The following is a 19,316-nucleotide window of genomic DNA, read 5'->3' as shown; positions in this document are numbered from 1 at the left end:
TAGCTGTGAAATAACTTTCTGTGTTATAAATAACTATGTACGAGAAGCTGTCAACTCACATAAGGTAACATCCACAAATTCATATTGTACCAACTTTCATATGTTGAGATTTTCTTTCAAAATGCATAACTGGGAAGAGATAATTATATCACACAAGTATCGAACTACTAGAATAAGTTTCCCGATGCTTCAATGATATTGAAAAAAAAAACGTTCAGGATCATAAAGCACTATACGAAATTTTCATATTGTCTGAAATGCAAAACGTTTAATGTATATCATGAAAAACTGATTATACTTGATAGAACACAAACAACTTTAAAATGTGAACACCTTTAAAATTTAAATGCGATTTTAGAAATTTTAGATACTTCTTTGCTTCACAACTAGGAAAAAGAGTTTTAGTCACGTATACACTTATAAATTACAATCTACTAATATTGATGTGAAATGCAGTAATGAAAAAATAATGATTTCCGCAGCAAAGAAAAGTATGAAAAGTATTCTTTACATTCTTATGTCTTACGATCCTTCCGACAAGTGTGTAAAGTTTTTACTCAGTTCAATGTTAGTGATATATCTGCATACATCTCGATTGTACACGCAATTTGAAAATCAGTTTTAAATTAAAAGCATCAAGCACCATATGCAATAGAATCAGCATTAATGGAAATATTGCAACAGTAAAGAAAGTAAGCTGATTGAATATCACTGAAAAGTGAGTGAGTAGCAGCTTTTCTCTCTATGCAAAATAATCAGAATTTTCTCTTTGGAGAGAAAACTTCTTAACAATAATAGACATACAGTTAACATAGTAAGAAGAAATCTTAGTTACCTTCAAAATGAAAAATAATTGTGAGAAGTTTTATAGCAATGAGAACTTTGTGGAATGGAACTACAGGAATTCTACAGATTCTACAAGTTCTTTTATATTTCATCACTACCTGCGAGTATAATTATTAAGAAATTTTAACTGGTTTGTTAAATACATACGACTTTGTTTTAAATCTTGAACTATTGGATGCTTTAAGTTAAGAGATCAAGAAATTATGTCTCTCCACAGAATAAGTTATCGAGTTTTTATCATTCTGAAAACAAGAATTCAAGGTTGTACTGCGGGAATATCACGAGGCAATATTTATATTTTATAACTCCTGGTATTTTCTTTAAATACATAATTAAGTTTTCAAGTTAGAATAATAAAACCGCTTTCCCTGGAGCACATAATTTATTAATGTCAATTCGCACGAGATAATTAAATGAATGTATAGTTATTAACTAAATCTCAGAGCATTCACTATGAAAAGTTTATACAAATTAAGACTCTTCATATCATACAAGACACTTTGAAAGTTATTTTTTTTCTCCCTCATATAATTTACATACCATCAACACTTACTTGTACATTTATGAATTTTACAAAATACATATATTTAATTATCATTATTAGTTAATGATCGTTTTTACAAACTTGATATAATATTTTGATTGCGCATAGATACGGATAATCAGTGAATTATGATTTATTAAATATTTAAATTGAAGTGCAAGAACAAGAAAAGTATTTGTCAAGAATAGATAATATTAACAACTTTTTGAAGTGATTCATATGAATTTCTGAACATTCACCAGAACAACTCAAGTCTGTATAAAACTTCTAGATAATGTTCCTGGCACACATGTGTTCTGTGGTTATAATTTCTTTCTTTGTATAAAGTTGTAAGGACTCGAAGAATTATGCAAGATACAGCATAATTTTGTTCATGATAAGAACAAGTTTTCCAAAGTAATTTCGAGTTCCTACTGCCATATAGGATCACATACAGTTGTTAATAACTTCACTTAAAAAAAAATATTGTAATATAAAAACTAAAAACTAGAAAGATCTTCAATTATACAATAAAGTAAGCCAAAAATCCTGATCTTTGAAGATACATAAAAAATAAGTAATTGTCCACACTATCAGGCTGAAACAAAGTTGAAGTATAAGCATCATAAATACTCTACGAAATCAAGATGAATATATATGTGCTCATATATTTGGAAGAACATAATAAATGGTGATAATGAATCTAAACTACTAATTTCAGTTCGGGATGTACCATCTTCCAGAAAATAATGTATTAGTTTATTAGTTTCATTTCAGTAAGTGTGCAATGATAATATTATATCACATATGACTGTGATCATGTTCTCTCTTGCAGAAGATCACCTTTAGACGTAGTTTTGGAATGGGAGGTAGAGAGAGAGGGTGCTCCCCCAAGACGAGCGCCAAGCACAGACTGGACTCCACTTGAAAGCAGTTTAGATTTCTGGAGGAGAGAACACACGAGGCAAAGTTTGAGAAGAAGTCAACCTGAGGAAGATGAGTACTGTAGTAAAGTGAGATATAATGACACCGGTAGCTTAGAAGAGGTAAGGTTCAGAATTGTATATTAGTATAATACTGCCATGCATTTTAAATAATACATAACGCCGCGTCATGTGTTTCTTAAATAACAATGCTTATAACACAAATAATAACTATACATTAGCCTTGGCGATGACTTAAGGAAAATAATTGAATTATATTAATTTAGAAAAAAACTTAGCTATGAATAGTTGACACGAAAAGTGTCGACATTTGTAACTCGCAAGGAATCCCAGAAATTATTTATATTTATATGAAATTCTAGAAAAAGTGATATATGCATATGTGTGTGTTCATTTAACTCTAAAATTCCGACACAATTTAAAAGAATTATTGTAATGTTTCCAATGAGCTGTCAGCATTGTGATTGACTACTTACCGCAAAACTTAGAAGCAATGTTTTCGTACTGTAAAATGGATTTAGAACTGACAAGTTGATTTAGTAAACCATTTGGAGATATAACCTTCTGTTTAAATGTTGTAGTTCAAATGACCATAAAGAATGGAATTATGGAAGAAGATAGAACAAAATATTTTCAAACACATTCAAGCAAGCAAAGAAAAATTTTAGTACCATAGTACATACCATGCAGGTTGTCCATGCATTATCACCAGCGTAGTAAGGAAAGCTGTGTTGCCAACTCGATATAAACTCTTTTCATTAAAATTAAACTATGCTAAGTTAGTATTACGTGATCAGAAATATTTTCTCCTGCCTTTCAACCATTTGTTATAAATTGTTGGTAAGAACCCAGCTTGATGTTGGTGAAACTTCTACTATTGGATGGGAAGCAAATATATATTTGGAGTTTGTCTTGAAGCCTAGCTTCATGCATGAAAATTCAGTATGCTAGTTATGTCACTATAGCTAGTATTAGTGAAATTCAGCTCGTTCTTGGCTGATTATTTTTCTGATTGTAACTTTTAATTCACTGGAGTATTCCATGTATGCTTGGACTATTTTAATAAGATATATTTCTAGTGTTTATTTAGAATATTCCCTTTGAAAGAGATAATTATTTACTGATGTATTAAATGGTAATTTTATGTTCTAGAATCATGTTTAGTCAGACCTTATATTTTTGTATTAAGTTGATCCCCTTCGGAAATAGTGTCGTCGATAAGAAACAGCTATTTTTCTGTATTTTGTAGTATGTATGTCGACGTTTAGGTCATATATAGCCTCGTGTTTTTCTCAAGGTTTGCAACATTGTTTCGTAGGATACAAATATTTTGACATTCCATTCCAATGCAAGAAATGCTCCGAATATATTTCTATTCGCTTAAAATTTCTACTGTGAGGCTGAATGTCCCAGGACATGTACAGAATATGTTGAGATGTCCAAAAGATGCCCCATAGCCGTATTGTGCTATGTGAAGAACTTTGGAAAAAGTCGAATTTTCAGGGGGCTTACTAAGTTATTACGCCTACTACTTTCCAGGTTTCCACAAATCCGTTTAAGTCAGTAAATAATTCGTTGCTCGATTACACAAAGTTGACCAAAGATGGAGGAACTTCTATTATTAAAATTGAAACTTAGTTTTTGAAGACTAAGCATGTTCCAGAAAGAAAACCACCCGAGAAGGATGCCCGTGTACTTTTCCATCAAGACAACGCTTATGCGCATCGGACACTCCTAATTTAGAATTTTCTTCTTAACTATAACCTTGAAGTGGTGTCTCATGGACCCAACTCACCAGATCTCACTCCTAGAAATTTTTCTGGTACCAACAATAAATAATACTTTCCATGGACGTTCGTTTTCTATTCGGATCGCTCTGACCATGAGCGATTTTCAAATGGTCGATACACATTCCAACAAAAAAAAAGAAAAAGAAAAGAAAAGAGAGTTTCTTGAAACCACGAGATCATGACACCAATTTTTGAAATAAAAATATGAGATCTTAGAACTCGAAAGTATCTTGTAGATTCACCTCTTCAAAAGAAGACACTATTTTGTTTTTCTAAAGTCGAAAGTTAATTTTACTTAACTCTTACTTGTATCCGAGAACGGCATATTAATTCAATTCGATGAGAGTTGTTAGGCAATAGAAACAAGTGAGTATTATTTCACAGTGTGAAACTAATACTTCCAAACCATGCGAATTCAATACTCAAACTTGAAGTAGTGCATGTACAACTACTGGTTGCAATAGAGTAATAAAATCAAAGATGGAACCTGTTCCTCGAACATTGAATCCATATTAGAAAGCCATTCTTCGCTATATCTTACTGCTTTTATTCTATGACGATAAAGGTTGAAACCAAAAATAGTTTATTTCAACCACTTTCGGCTTGAATACAGGGTTAAGGGAGGAGATAAAACCTATTCTTGAGTCGCTGAATCCACAGCCAAAATTGCACCTTGATAGCATTCACTGTTTTTGTTCTACATAAATTACTATTGAAATCGGAAGTAATAGTAAATTTCAGCCAATTTCCTTTCCGGTAGAGTGTTGCAAATAGTCATATATTGCCTTGAAACGCTGAATCGTTTGCAAAATCAGCTTCTTGCTATCTTCTACTCTTTTCGTTCTATGATGATGAACGTTGGAACTGGAAATGACTACATTGAACCCCTCACGGTATGAATAGGGTTAACTGTGCAGTTGGAACATATCATTGGGACAGTGAACCGACAATATGTCGATAGCACTCACCGTTTTTGCTCTACGGAAATCGGTATTGAAACCGAAAGTAATATTATGTTTGAACCAATTCCGGTTTTGTAGAGTGTTGTAGATCGTCGTGATGCGTTGGCTACAGACACTGAATCATTTACAAAGAGCTGCTTCTCCTTTTATGTTACCATGTTCGTTATATGGCGATAAACGTTGAAACTGGTATTGAAATCGGAAGTAATAATACATTTGATCCACTTTTGGTTTTCGTACAGTGTTTTGGATAACCATGATGTATTGTGTTGAGACGCTAATTCGTTTGAAAAAATGGATCTTGATAGTACTTACTGTTTTGCCCTACGGAACAGTATTGAAACTGGAAGTAATAGTAAATTTGAACCTCTTCTGGTTTTCGGTAGAGTGTTGTAGATAGTTATGATATGTTGTTTAAGACTCTGAATCGTCTGCAAGAAACTACTTTTCGCTATCTTTAACCACTTTCGTTCTATGGTGATAAACGTTGAAACTGGAAATGGCTAATTATAACCACTTCTGGTTTCAATAGAGAGTTAACGCAATAGACTCGCGATCGATTGCAAACACTCGCGATATTTCATACCCTTTTCGCTCTGATACCTGTCGACAGACGGACGAACAAAGCCATTCTATAAGACTCGCATAACACTACTATAGTGGCGGCTGTAGGGACTACGATCGCTCCACCGTGCTCATTTTATGTCACAAATATGCAGAGGGTTTCCGCGTATATTAAGATGCACCATATCCTTCCATCTGCTCACAGTACCTCAAAATAGATTGGAGAGACTTAAGAACTTGAATGCGCCATATAGTACTTCCATGAGTTAAAGATTGGGTCAAAAGTTTTCTTTAGCCAGAGAACTTTTAAATTATTGGTAATAATCGTATCGCTTACAAACTGTTTAAGGATTTTTAAGTATTTTTTAATAATTAAAGATGTATATAATTCGGTTGATTATAGGTAATGTTTTCATGAATGTATTAATTCCGACGTAAATCTGATAAGTTTAGATTATATAAAAATGAATTTGTAATTTATTATTGTTGTCTTTCTTTACAGGTGAATGTAGAGGATATTGTAGACTACTACGTTGAAGACGAAGATATCATAGAATCTTCTGAGCGGGATAGGGAAAATGTTAGGGTGAGTCCACTTCGACATTTTAACCCAACTAAGGTTGAAAAGGTTGTACAGGCGAGATTCCAGGATTTAGTTAAGGGGAGTTAACCTTCTTTTGATGCCATTTTGTCCAGTATAAAGTACGACAAGCACTTCAATTGAGGACTTGAACTGAAAACTTCCCAAGTCCAATGCAGTATTTTTTTTTTTTTTTCAGGAGGAACAAAAAACCATTATAATATTGATATTTCTTTTGGACTTGCTTCTTTGTTTGTAATTTCTCTTATTAATTATGTTCCTTGTCCCTCCTTAAAGTTCCAACTGTGTGAAATAGATATATTACTCATCATCCCCAGGCCATAAAACTATAGGGATTAACATGAAATTTCAATAAAATACTAGTTTTGTCACAAACGCAAGGTATAAGGAAAGATTTTTGGAAATTCACATCCCAAGTGGGGTAAAGGGCAATTCAAAGATTTCCCCAAGAATAGAATCCCTGACATTAGAGAGATGAATTTTGGCACACGAACTCTTCAATAGAAAGAAGGGAACACATGTTTCGGCGTTTTCAAAGACTTCGCTCCAAAGGAGAGAAACTGAAACATTTCAAAAATGCTCAAATTTCACTTTGATTAATCAACAAGTGTCGAAGATTCACTTTAGTTGGAGATCTGAAATTCGGTATAAACATATTTAATTAAAAATCGAAAGCACGTATTTCAGCGTTGCTGATAATTCTGCTTCAAAGGGGGGAAAAGAGGGACATTTAATAATATTGAAATTTTCCTTTATTGCTTTGCAAAGCGTCAAATGTGTGTATTCGTTTATGTTGGAAATGTAGAATTTGGTATATAATATCTTTAAAAAAAGAGAGGGCCGCGGTGGTTCAGTGGAAGAGCGTTCACCTCTGGTGCATGGGGTCCTTGGTTCGATCCCAGCTCGTGCCAAGTGAACTTTGTGGTGGACAAACACCGTGTGCGTGGGTTTCCTCGGGGTTCTCGCGTTTCTGATTCAAGTATGATCAGTGTCTTCTTCTTGCATGCAGTTAATAAACAAATACATTACATACACAATTAATTATATGTGATATATGATGTTCAATGGGCAAAATATTTCAAAAAATAAAGATTCATCTTAGCCTGGAGAAATGGTTATCATTCGTTTTTCATTATCATTTGGCAATGACACAAACGCCTGAGAGATATGAACTCCTGTATACAATTGTGTTGTGTTGAAATGCATAACTCATAGGATTTGATGTTTTACTACCTTAAAAGAAAACAACACTTCCAGTGTACCCTAAAAACTGTAACAAAGAAATAACGGCCACGTTTTCTGGATATTCAATTAGAACTGGACAATCTACACAAAATTTGGAATCGACGAGCGAAAACGGCACGTATCTAGAGCTTCTGGTTTTCGATATCTCGCTGTCGAAAGGATTGGCGACAAACACAAACTTTTCTTTAGAGACAAACATATAAACCTAGCGTTTTAATATATAGACTAGCTGAACCTGCGCTCTCTACACAGCGCATCATTCACATATGAGCATGAATCTTCTTGCCATTCCTCACATCTGTAAATGTCCCTTTACAGACACAAGTGAAAGACGTTTTGATAAAAAAAAAAAAAAAAAAAAAAAAAAGAGGCAAGAGATACCATAAAGGGGAGATTTTTTTCGATTACTTTTTCAATATCTCACACCGTTTGCAAGATTTGAGTCTACTTCTGGTTGTAAATTTTAATTCATGTATGATCAGTGTTTTCTTTCTCCTTGCATGCAGTATGTAATAAGCAAATACATTACACATACAATTAATTATAATGCCAGTGATATATGGTGTTCATTGGGCAAAACACTCTAAACAATAAAGATTCAACTTACTGTTAGAGTGGAGAAATGGCTATCCTTCATTTTTCATTATCATTTGGACACGAAACAAACGGCTGAGAAGTATGCAACCCCGTATACAATTATGTGGTGTTGGAATGTATGATTCGTAGGGTATGATGATTTTTTTTTTTCTAATTTCAACACTTCCTTTGTACCCGTAAAAATGTAATAAAGAAATAATGGTCATGATTTTTTAAATATTCAATTAGAACTGGACAATCTACATAAAATTTGAAATCGATCAGTGAAAACGTCATCTTTCTAGAGCCTGTAGTTTCCGAGATCTCATTGTCGAAAGGCTCATATAGCCTCGATGCTGAACGGGACGTTAAACTCAAATCAAATCATTGTCGAAAGGATTGGCCACAAACGTATAAACGTCCACAACGTATAGTTTAAAAGAACTCCAAAGATGGAAGCACAATTCATTTGCATTGATTTTGGAAAAGGCTTATTAATAGAACAATAATTTAAACAATAAACTTTATGAAAAAGATCTATTTAAATAATTTATTTAAGGTACACATAATATAAAACATTTGTTTTCGTTAAACGTGAAATCACAAATAACTGTAAATTAAAGATTTGAAATCCAAAGTTATAGATTGGAGCTCAGGCGCTTTTGGTACTCTCTTCATCATTACAGGCAGTTGCAAAGAACGGTGCACAACTACCTTAAAGCTTATAAATTGCGATGCTGGGTCAAAGCTGGCAACAATCTCGGCTCACTTTCACATCCCACTCAGTACTGGAAACGATTCCGGCAACTTACAGGTCAACATACTCGCACAACATATCCTCTTATCGACAACAGTACTGCGCTGCATACTGATATAGACAAGGCCAATGCGTTTGCAAGGTATCTGCAGGACATCTTTACACCTCCCGCATCTGAATATCCACATCGTTCTCATCCAGTCGACGAACTCAATCTGGATTCTCATCTCCTGCCTAATGTTAATCACCCTCTGCCCGAAAACAATCCTCTTACTGCACCGATCTCTATATCTGACATCACTTCAGTTGTAGCTCACAGACGTACCACAGCCCCTGGCATGGATTCCATTACATATCGACACATTAAAGAAAGTCCGTACGTAGTATTATATCTGCTTTGTCACATCTTTACCTTTATTTTTCGCACTGGCTTTGTACCTGCTGACTGAAAAACTTCGAACACTCTTATGTTTCTCAAACCACATAAACCTGTTGCTTCTGTTAGCTCATACCGTCCAATTCAACTAACATCGACCTTCACTAAAATACTACAACGCATCATTGTCAAACGTCTTCATTCATACCTGGCACATCGCGACGTCATTTCACTCGAGCAAGCTGGTTTGAGACCTTCTTTCAGCATTAATGACCAATTGCTTCGCCTCTCAAATTACATCTATAATCACTTTAACACAGGCAATCCGTCCTGCTTGGTCCTCTTTGATCTCGAGAAGAATTCGACAAGGTCTGACATCCTGCTCTCATCTATAAACTCAAACAGCTCCGCCTGCCTATTGCTTATCTTAGATTCATCTTTAATTTTCTTAGCTGTTGACTGGCTTACGTCTGTATCAACACTAGTTTTTTTTTTTTTTCATTTCCTATTTTTCTTCATTCTGGAGTTTCCCAAGGATCGGCTTTGTCGCCCTTACCATATATTCTATTCGTTTCCGACTTCCCAGCAGTCCCAGATACTGTTAAGCTCTTTCAGTATGCCGATGACACTACTTTTTGCCACGGGAAAAACAATTCATCAGCTCAATCTGCCTCTCCAGGATGCTATCAATGCCTTTGTTGATTGGTGCTCCCACTGGAGACTGATACTAAACCCAGCAAAAACTCAATTTATTGTATATCTTGCTCCGAAACATCGTTCTCTTGTACACCGCAACCCAACACTCTTAAACATTTCTGTACAAGGTGTACCTTTAAAACCTACTCGCAGTGTCAAATATCTATGAGTAACCTGGACAGCACATCTGAAAGATATATCCAAGAAGGTATACTCTCGCCTCAATCTTCTGAAAAGTCTTGCTGGAACTACCTGGGGACTCCATACTCATACAATTCTTAATACATACAAAGTTTTTCTCCTTCCTATTCTCAGGTACGGATTTACAACTTGGATATCTGCTCCGACCTCATACTATGAGAAATTACGCATCCTGGAACGTCGTGCCTTGCGAATTACTTTTCGTATCAAATTACCAAGTCCCATTCAAGATCTCTATCATACACTTATATTTCCGCATATCTTATATCACTTAGAAACACTACAGAATAAATATAACACGGGCCGCGGTGGCTCAGTGGTAGAGCGTTCACCTCTGGTGCATGGGGTCCTGGGTTCAAACCCAGCTCCCGCCAAGTGAACTTTGTGGTGGACAAACACCGTGTGCGTGGGTTTCCTCGGGGTTCTCCCGTTTCCTCCCACTTTCTTCATTCCACCATTTCATTCATTACTCATCATCACCGTCTCCTCTAGCCTACCCGGCATAATCGTGGGACGTAAAGCTCAAAAATTTCATTTCATTTCATTTTCATAAATATATCACCCAGCGCCTGCACAATAATCATCCAACTTTTGACAACCATGCCCGAAATACCTCCTCCGCTGCTGCTCTGTTCCCTCCGCTCTCATTACTATTCACTTTGTACCGTTACACTCTACCTCCAGACCTACCTGACGCCGTCTACTACGAGCCCTATACTACAGCCGCTCATCTACCTCACACATGGCCATCATACGCACAGTAACACTTCTGTACTAACAGGGCTCCTGTGTCTTCATTAATGCCTAGCGTCGCTCCTAAGCGGAAGATAACCTGCATTTGTTCCACTAACAGAACCTATGTGTTGTGATGAGTTTCGCACTTCATCACCTCACATGATATCATTGGCAGTTATTACTTCCTTCACTGAAGTTTATGTACCTACCTTACCTCATGTTTATGGTCTACGGCCATAATGACCGCTAAGTATGTACAAATAAAGTTTTTGGATCTACCCATATCCCCACCGCTGCTTTCTGCACAACATAATAAATTTTCTCACATCTCTTCCCCTACAGAGGGCGTAACCCTCTTCGGGTAGTAGCTAGCCTCGGCTAGCTGGACAAAACAACAACGCCTTTGTTACTATTGTAGCATTTTAATAGACAGATAAGGGAAACAAGTAGGCCTATTTCAGCGTTTTCGAAAATTCCACTCTTCGAAGAGGAAAGCGAGAATAATATGTACGATTACATGAAAGAGTAAAAGATGTTCACACCAAAATTCAGGCCATATTATTATATCTAAAAAAAAACGTGATATTTGGACAGAAAATTCATTTTATTACGAGAGCAAGAAATAAGCAAGGATCTTTTAAAAATGTATACTAATGGTTGTAAAGGGGATTCAAATGTTTTGCAGAAAATAGAGTACCACACAAATCCCTAAACTTAAGCAAATAAAACTTGTCATATAAACTTCTCACAAGCGGACACGTATCCCAGACATATTTTAAGAATTCCTTTCTAAGACGAAAGTAGCAGTTTCTCTTATTTATTTTTCCTTCGTATTGAAAGCTATGTTGTCTGTTGTTTGTGATTGCGTCACGGGAAAACAACTAAAAGCTTTAAAATTAATTTTCGAGCATACTTAGTATCTACCTCGAGCTAGGTTTCTATCACCACTTTGATTAAAGATCGTGTCCTGAAAGAGTATAGGGCTCAAAATTAATGCAAAAAAAGAGAGAGAGAGAGAGGGAGAGAGAGTACCCGATGTTCTCAATTTAGGAAGATGAAAATCCGTATGTAAATTCTTCATTACAAACGAGTAGAGTCGTGACCCAGCATATTCCGAACTTCCGATTTTAAGGGGAAGGAAATCCAATTTTTATATGTTTTCACCACATTGCCCTCTTGTTTGTGATCACGTCACGGAAAACAGCTTACCCATTTTAAATGAATCTAGAAGCATAATTAGTTTCTGTCTCAAAATTTTTATTATGTCACACTAATCAACGGGTGTATTTCAAAGGGGTAGGCAAATTCAACATTTATTCCAAAAACAGAGTATCTTATGAGTTTATATATGTATATAATTATACTTTCATTGAATTGTATATATTAAAGTGGGTAGAAGGTTCAAATATTTTCATAAATATTTTCTCCCCGTGCAATGGATAGGTATTTCAGCTAGTGTATTTTAATTCATGTCCTCAAATTGAAATATTTTTTTGTTGTTGTTGTTGTTAAGTGTCGTTACATATTCAAAGTGTGAGTAATTGGTTACATTTTAATATACCAACGTGAAACGTGAAATTATACCAAAGAGTCTCGCTCCCCTCAAGCAAATCCTGAAAGGACACCACTGTGTTGTGTTTTAATATTATTGAGTGATGCTTTTGATTTGCGTATTGTTTTGATTGTTGTGATATTGCATAATGTACCGAAATCAAACAGCTAAATAATACTGAAACACTGACTTCAAAAGCCGGACGAAATCGTCCATTAATGTTGTTAATAAATGTCTGAGAGGTGACTATCTTTGTTTTTCATCTTTCTGACTAAGGCCAAACGAAATCTTTCCCAATCCTTAAAGTCTTCCACTGCAGCGATGTAATTTGCCTGAATGTCAGATCAGTTAACTTCACTCCATATTGCTCTATTAATATTACTTAATATTGCTACTGTGCGATATCTGATTTATTAATATTGCGAACGCGCTCTAATGGACTGAAAAAGGTGTGACGTCACATTCTTCTCGATGCTATAGTGATCACAATTTTATTTTCTAAACAACATGGCCTAAGAATGTAGGTACAAAGCGAAAACAGTAACGTATTAACTTCCAGATTGCAAACACTAGAGTAAAAGAAAAACTTGTATATGTAAAAACAAAATCCAATGAATGAAACTACGAAAAGATAGAAAAAGAAAAAGCAAGCAATTATGTAAATAATATGACAAACGTTGAAGGTGAAATGTTTCCCCTGATATCGAAGATTTTGTGTATTTATACATGTAAAGGTTAAATTAAGTGTGAACATATACTTAGCTTGTTTATTATCGGAGATTGAATTTAAATAATTCTGGAAAAAATTTATTTGGTACCATCAGCATCACGCAATACAATGCAAATGTGTAGGCCTACAGAATTAATGTAAAAAACTTACGCCGAACCATTCATAATTATATGTTTTCTTACTGTACTGTCAGCGTATATTTTAAAGTGAATAGGAAATATAAGAGAAGATCCGATGCATGTTAACCGATCAGAAATTGGTCTAGATTGAAAATTCTCAACATGTGTATTGTTACAACCGTAGTGTCCTTTTTTTTAGATTGACTGTTTGTTGCTTTATTTTGCAGCCACTGTAACTGTGCATTCCTATTTTAAAGGTGGACATAAAAAATCTAAGTGCGCCAATATAATTAATATTATTCTCAAAGTAGACAATAATTTTTCCTTTTAGATAAATAGTATATTTGTTCTATTTTCATTGTGCAGACAGCTCGTCAGTCTGTATCGTAGAGATTTTATATTGCGTGTAGTTGCTTTCGTTCATTATCCGTTACTTGGTACTGGTGTTGGCATTTCATAGGCAATTTCTACCTTATCAGTTTACGTAAAGGTGTGGCCTCTGTAGAAAAAGTTCCTTAGATGTCACTTCGTGAATTACTAGATTTCACTCGTAAATTTTGTAAATAGTTAACTTCATATTGTTAATCTGTACCTTTTTCTGTCAACTTTACTTTGTCTTCGAAATATTCTAGAATTGTTTTACTAACATTATACTTAGCAGTATTCCTACCGCTCCGTGCATTTGTTTAGAAAAAAAAAACATGGCGATCACCATGGTAAGGAAGAGGAAATGACGACATCACTATTTCAGTCTATATTTAAGTAAATTACCATGTATGTGCATGGAGAAACCTTCACGCTTTTACCACCCGTTGGACAGAAAGTGTCCCTACTGTCTAAGAGAAAGTTTTGAACAGTGCCGTAAATGAATAAAAAAAACTGTTTTTTTTTTTATAAAACACGGGTTTTATATCTACCAGGATTGGTCCCAGATCGTGTGATTATGAGGTAGGCAAGATTGTGTCCATGGGCATCCTGAAGATTCGCTATTTCTTTCCTGTAATTTCAACTGCAATAGTGTAGTCCCACTGATTTGCATCTATTGGCTGTCTCATTTTCTTCTCACATAACATAATTACTGTAAAATAAAACAAAAAAAGGCATAATTTTGGGTGATTTGAGTTTGACGGCTCATTTCATCATAAAGATTAAACGAAACATAGACAATTGTTTTGCATGAGATTTAAACCAGACACATTGCTAACCTAAAATCAAACTCATGTCTCACGCTCCAAATACGATGAAAACGCTAACGATGACTTTAAAAAAATAACATTTAGTTATTTCGTTAATGAAACATGAAAGCTGAAAATTTAGTCTACCATTAGTTCTAATTTTGAATATATATAAGATATGTATCAAAACAATCATGTTCTTCTATAGTTTCATGTCTTGTTAGTTAACAATTATTTTTATTCAAGAAAAAATTAAAAATCAACCTGATATACATAGGTAGTAAATTATACAATTTAAAAAATGTATATAGAACCCTTGAATATTGAATACCAGAAAGGATATGAACGATTGATACTATTATTATTAAATCAAATCACTATAATTTAGTCTAAACCGTGTTTTACAGTTCTTATATATAGAAACCATGTTTATAGAAAAAAAAAATGGACCAAGTTGCGTCCCTGAGAATGTTTCAACATATATACACCTTTGCAGCTGATCGGCGGACTTCTCTCTCTTTCTTTCTTTCTCTCTTTCTTTCTTTCTTTCTTTCTTATCAATTACAAGCTATAATAGTAATGACATAATATCAATAATACTCTCTTAACTACGGTTGTTCATAATCTTGAAAGACATACTTGAGCTTGTCTCTTTTTTTACTATTAACATTTCATTGTCCTACCAAATGCAAGGGCCGAAATATTGTTTCATTTTATTGTGTGCATTTAAAAATGTTTCTGATGTTTTAATATTTCATGTCCTTTTTTCTTATAGTTACAATATAGAAGATTATGGGAACTAAGGGCAACATTAGAAGAAGACGAGGAACTGTCGGATGCAGAACAAGTGGAGCTTAGTAGATCTTCGCCAGACCAATCTCCAGGTAATATACCACGCAGGGTTCACACATTATCCAAACACTTCTTACTTCTTACCAACAAAAGCGGTGATAGTATAAACAAATATACATGTAATAAAACACCCATATTTTAAATACATATTATTCGAGACCTTTCCACCTTTTCCGCACGTTGCCAATATGAATATAAACAATTGCACATTGTCTAAGTCAAATATCGACTTGAGTAGGGGCCGCGGTGGCTCAGTGGTAGAGCGTTCATCTCTGGTGCTTGGGGTCCCGGGTTCGACAAATACCGTGTGCGTGGGTTTCCTCGGGGTTCTCCCACTTTCTTCATTCCACCATTTAATTCATTAATGATCATCACCGTCTCCTTTAGCCTAACCGGCATAACCCTGGGACGTAAAACTCAAAGATTTCATTTCTTTTTTTTTTTCAAGATGCTTTGTACGTAGCATTTTCTTCTTCCTTTCCAAGTTTTTTCAAAATGAATAGAAACAATAGCTGCATACATACGTATAACATAATTTCCTTATGCTGACAAAATGCATGCAAGAAATAGAACCCGGTTTCATTCAATAGTGTCGTTTTAGGTATTGATTGGGGAACTAGACTTTCCAAAATACATCAAATCTAACGTTTTCATTAGTATATTATTATACTATGGATTAAAATGTATATACATTTCAAACTCAAGGGGGGTAATTGACCCCTGCCCTCCCCATATGATGCCCCTTGTTTAAATTTACATTTAGAAACAAAATCTCAATATTTAGACGTAACGCACTTGAAAAAATAAAAATAATCATCAATTGGAACTGTAATTTTCTGAAAAGATGAAATAAAGTTACATTAAAATTTGATATTCTAAACTTCGACATTAGTTTTTAAAAGTTGAAAGGAAAGCACACACCATTTTTTTCTAATTCCAGTAGCATTTCAATGTACGAAGGCTGATCAAAACAGAATGATCATAAATGAATAAAACATAATTACCTGTACTAATCCTCCAAATGTGATGGTCTTTTCCCAAAATAGTCCCCATTACATGCAATGCACTTGTCCCAACGTTTTTGCCAGTCATCGAAGAAATGCTGAAAGCCATTTTTGGACAGATTCTTCAAAATTGCCTCCGCAGCTTTAACCACTGTCTCCGAAGGTGCGAAACGCCGTCCCCGGAGGTGTTTATTCAAAGTTGGAAAAAGAAAGAAATTTCAAGGGGCTAAATCAGGGCTATATGGAGGATGGGCTACACACAAAACATTGATCTTTACAAGATAATCAACAGAATTTCTATGCTTTTCTTCGCGTGTCACTTCCATGTTGCCTTATGCGAAACTAAAACTACGTGTGCTTGAACAGCTGCCGAGGTCACATTCCTGATGCTATGGCCTTCAAGCTTGCTTGATCTATTCGTTGCTTCTCCACTACACAAATGTGTTTCTTTTCATCTCCTTTGCTGTTGTATTCATTTCATAAACACTGAAGATCAGTCTTTATTAGTCAGCCTATGTAGATAATGTGAGCTAATACCATGCCGCATATGTTGATAAGTAAGTTCGTCTAGTGTTCAAGCTCGGGAAATGAATTCAACTTATACAGTGTAGTACAGTCATCGCCACATACCCTGAAATTTTTGTCACCTCAATCTTATATGTTACTACTCAGTCATTTATAAAAGAAATAACCAGAAAAATGTCAATTTGATATAAATTTCCTTATATATAAGATAGTTCAAATCTCTTTCAATTATTGGTACATGGTTGATTATTTGAAATCCAGAATAAAATGAAATTAGTTACTATGTGTCAAACCAGTTGAGACCTCAGCTCACATTTTGCTTACGTTACATACAATACTCATAAGAAACACTCAAAATTTATATATATTCAGATCCATTCGTTTTTAGTTCATTTTATTTTAATCGTTCAAGAACAGGAGTTGTAGTATGAAACACTCTCTCATCCACCGTATTATCCTGACTTTCCTCCCATCGACTAATATCTCTTCCGGCATATCGAGCACTTCTTGAGAGAGAAGATGTTCCCTGATAATCAGGAGGTGTAACGTGTGGCTGAAAAATCTTCGCATTGTAAACTCTAAACTTATTTTGCCACGGAATCCAACCCTTGACTTAGCAGTGGTAAAATGGTGTGATTGGAGACTTTTGATTAACCTGGTTTTGTACTTTTATTTTTTTCCCTTTAGAAATGACAAATTTGGGGCGGATATTTCATTTGTAGGAACTTAATGGTTATTCCGGAGTTAATTATGTGTTCTAATATGTCATTTGCCATCTGTGTAGTGGGTACAAGTACGTTTACATGTTGCTTTTTTCAATGAACGACAAATAAAGTAATGTAGAAAACAAAATCAAAACATAATCTGAAAAATAAGTGTGAATTGTCAATAACTTGATCCATTACTTTGAAGAATTCCATGTGTTGGTGCAATTCAAATTTGCTATCTATGGGTGTTCTGATGTCTGGTGGGAAATCGCCGTATGCAGCGCAAAGAATTACTGGACTGAGGTCATGTATGAATGTCACGAAGTCCGTATATGTTCAGAAACAAGCAGGAGTGCACCGTCAGTCCAAAGTAAGTGTGTTATTGAACAGGAGTGTGTGAAAGTGTACACTGAACAACACAAAATTGCGAATGACTTCCTTTGATGAATTCAAATTAGAACATTCATTGTGCAAATCTAGCTCCAAAATCAACAACAGTCCATTTGAGACAAGAACGGTGAACGAATGCGCCATATGTCATTCGTTTGTGAAAGCCGGTGCTCATAACACAACATTCCCACATTGAAAACAAATAATTCCCATGGTCACCGACCAACAGCGTATTCTGATAAGCTCCTGAGGAATAATGTGAAAAAGGAACCATGGAAATGTGTTCGTACAATTTCAGACGAAGTAGACATACACAATACCGTTGTCTTTTAGTAATTCCATGCAATCGGTAGGGAAAATGTTTAGTCATGAGTGTTACGTGAGATGACACCGGCCAAGAATGATCGCTATCTGGAGGCATACAGTTTTCTGAGTGTACCGAATAACCGAGAGGATTTTCTATAGCGGATTGTCACTTCTGATGAAAACTTGATCTGATAGGATAATCGTAAAGAGCGAGGACAGGACTGGACTGTGATTAATATCAAGGATGTTTTCCGAAACCTCCTATTTACCTGCAGAAAGTGTTGTGGTGGGTATTGTGAAGGCGACCCTTCACGTGAAGCCATCACTATGGATCGTTACAGTATTCAACTGTATGAAATGCACCACAGATTTGTCTGCTAGTATCCAACAATGATCAACAAATATTGTTCTTATATTGGAGGACAATGTACGTTCATATGTTGGTCAAGCACGATGCACTTCTATGAGTTGCAGTAAAGACTCATTCATTACCCACCGCGTTCTCCTGACGTCCCACCCACCGACTATCACCTCTTCCAGCATGTCGATTATTGCATGACAAGAAATAACTTCCGTGACGATCAGGCGGTACAACGTCTGATTATGGACTTCTTCGGATCGCAGGCTCCTTTTGTCTTGGAATCTAATCATTAGATGACTGATGACAGAAATGTGTGTTTGCAGCTAGAGACTATTTTGACTATGTGTTGACGTTTTTTTTTTTTTTTTTTCTTTAATTTTCCCTTTGAAAGTGACACTCAATTAGACATTTGAATCGCACCAACCCAATATAATACAACAATGTTTAAACTTAAATAAGGTGTTTAAATTTATATATATACATTTTTTTTTTTTAACAGAACAAGATCAGGGCACAAGCTACACCACATCGTTTGAATCCAATACAGAGCCTCTCCTTAGTGACGACCCTAATCGGTGGCCTCCACATCTTCTGTCGCTGCCCTCCTATGAATCCCGGCGGCAGAGTTATAAAAACATCTTAACCTCGAGGCTTCGACGAATGGAGCCAAGACCGGGTGGTCAAAGATCTTCCGCTGTCGAGAATAACAGCTTTGATTCTGTGGAAACCGTGGACACAGAAGGTTCATCAACGGACGCTAGTAGGCTAGAACAGGTGAG

General features: G+C 35.3%; 1 protein-coding gene across 3 annotated transcripts in view; it reads left to right on the top strand.

The window, feature by feature from the left end:
- The window catches only part of LOC145688305 (uncharacterized), a 1,380,532-nt gene that overhangs the window by 1,343,652 nt on the left and 17,564 nt on the right, over nucleotides 1-19,316 (top strand). For all 3 annotated transcript variants that reach the window (XM_081762319.1, XM_081762321.1, XM_081762322.1), the window contains 4 exons: nucleotides 2,205-2,415; nucleotides 6,132-6,215; nucleotides 15,168-15,276; nucleotides 19,037-19,311. In XM_081762319.1, the coding sequence (XP_081618445.1) occupies nucleotides 2,205-2,415; nucleotides 6,132-6,215; nucleotides 15,168-15,276; nucleotides 19,037-19,311 (679 nt within the window). The remainder of the gene's footprint in view (nucleotides 1-2,204; nucleotides 2,416-6,131; nucleotides 6,216-15,167; nucleotides 15,277-19,036; nucleotides 19,312-19,316) is intronic.

This window comes from Thermobia domestica, chromosome 6, assembly GCF_964235325.1.
Source record: "Thermobia domestica chromosome 6, izTheDome1.hap1.1, whole genome shotgun sequence".
NCBI classification, from domain to species: Eukaryota; Metazoa; Arthropoda; class Insecta; order Zygentoma; family Lepismatidae; genus Thermobia; species Thermobia domestica.
This window is presented reverse-complemented; position numbering and strand designations above follow the sequence as displayed.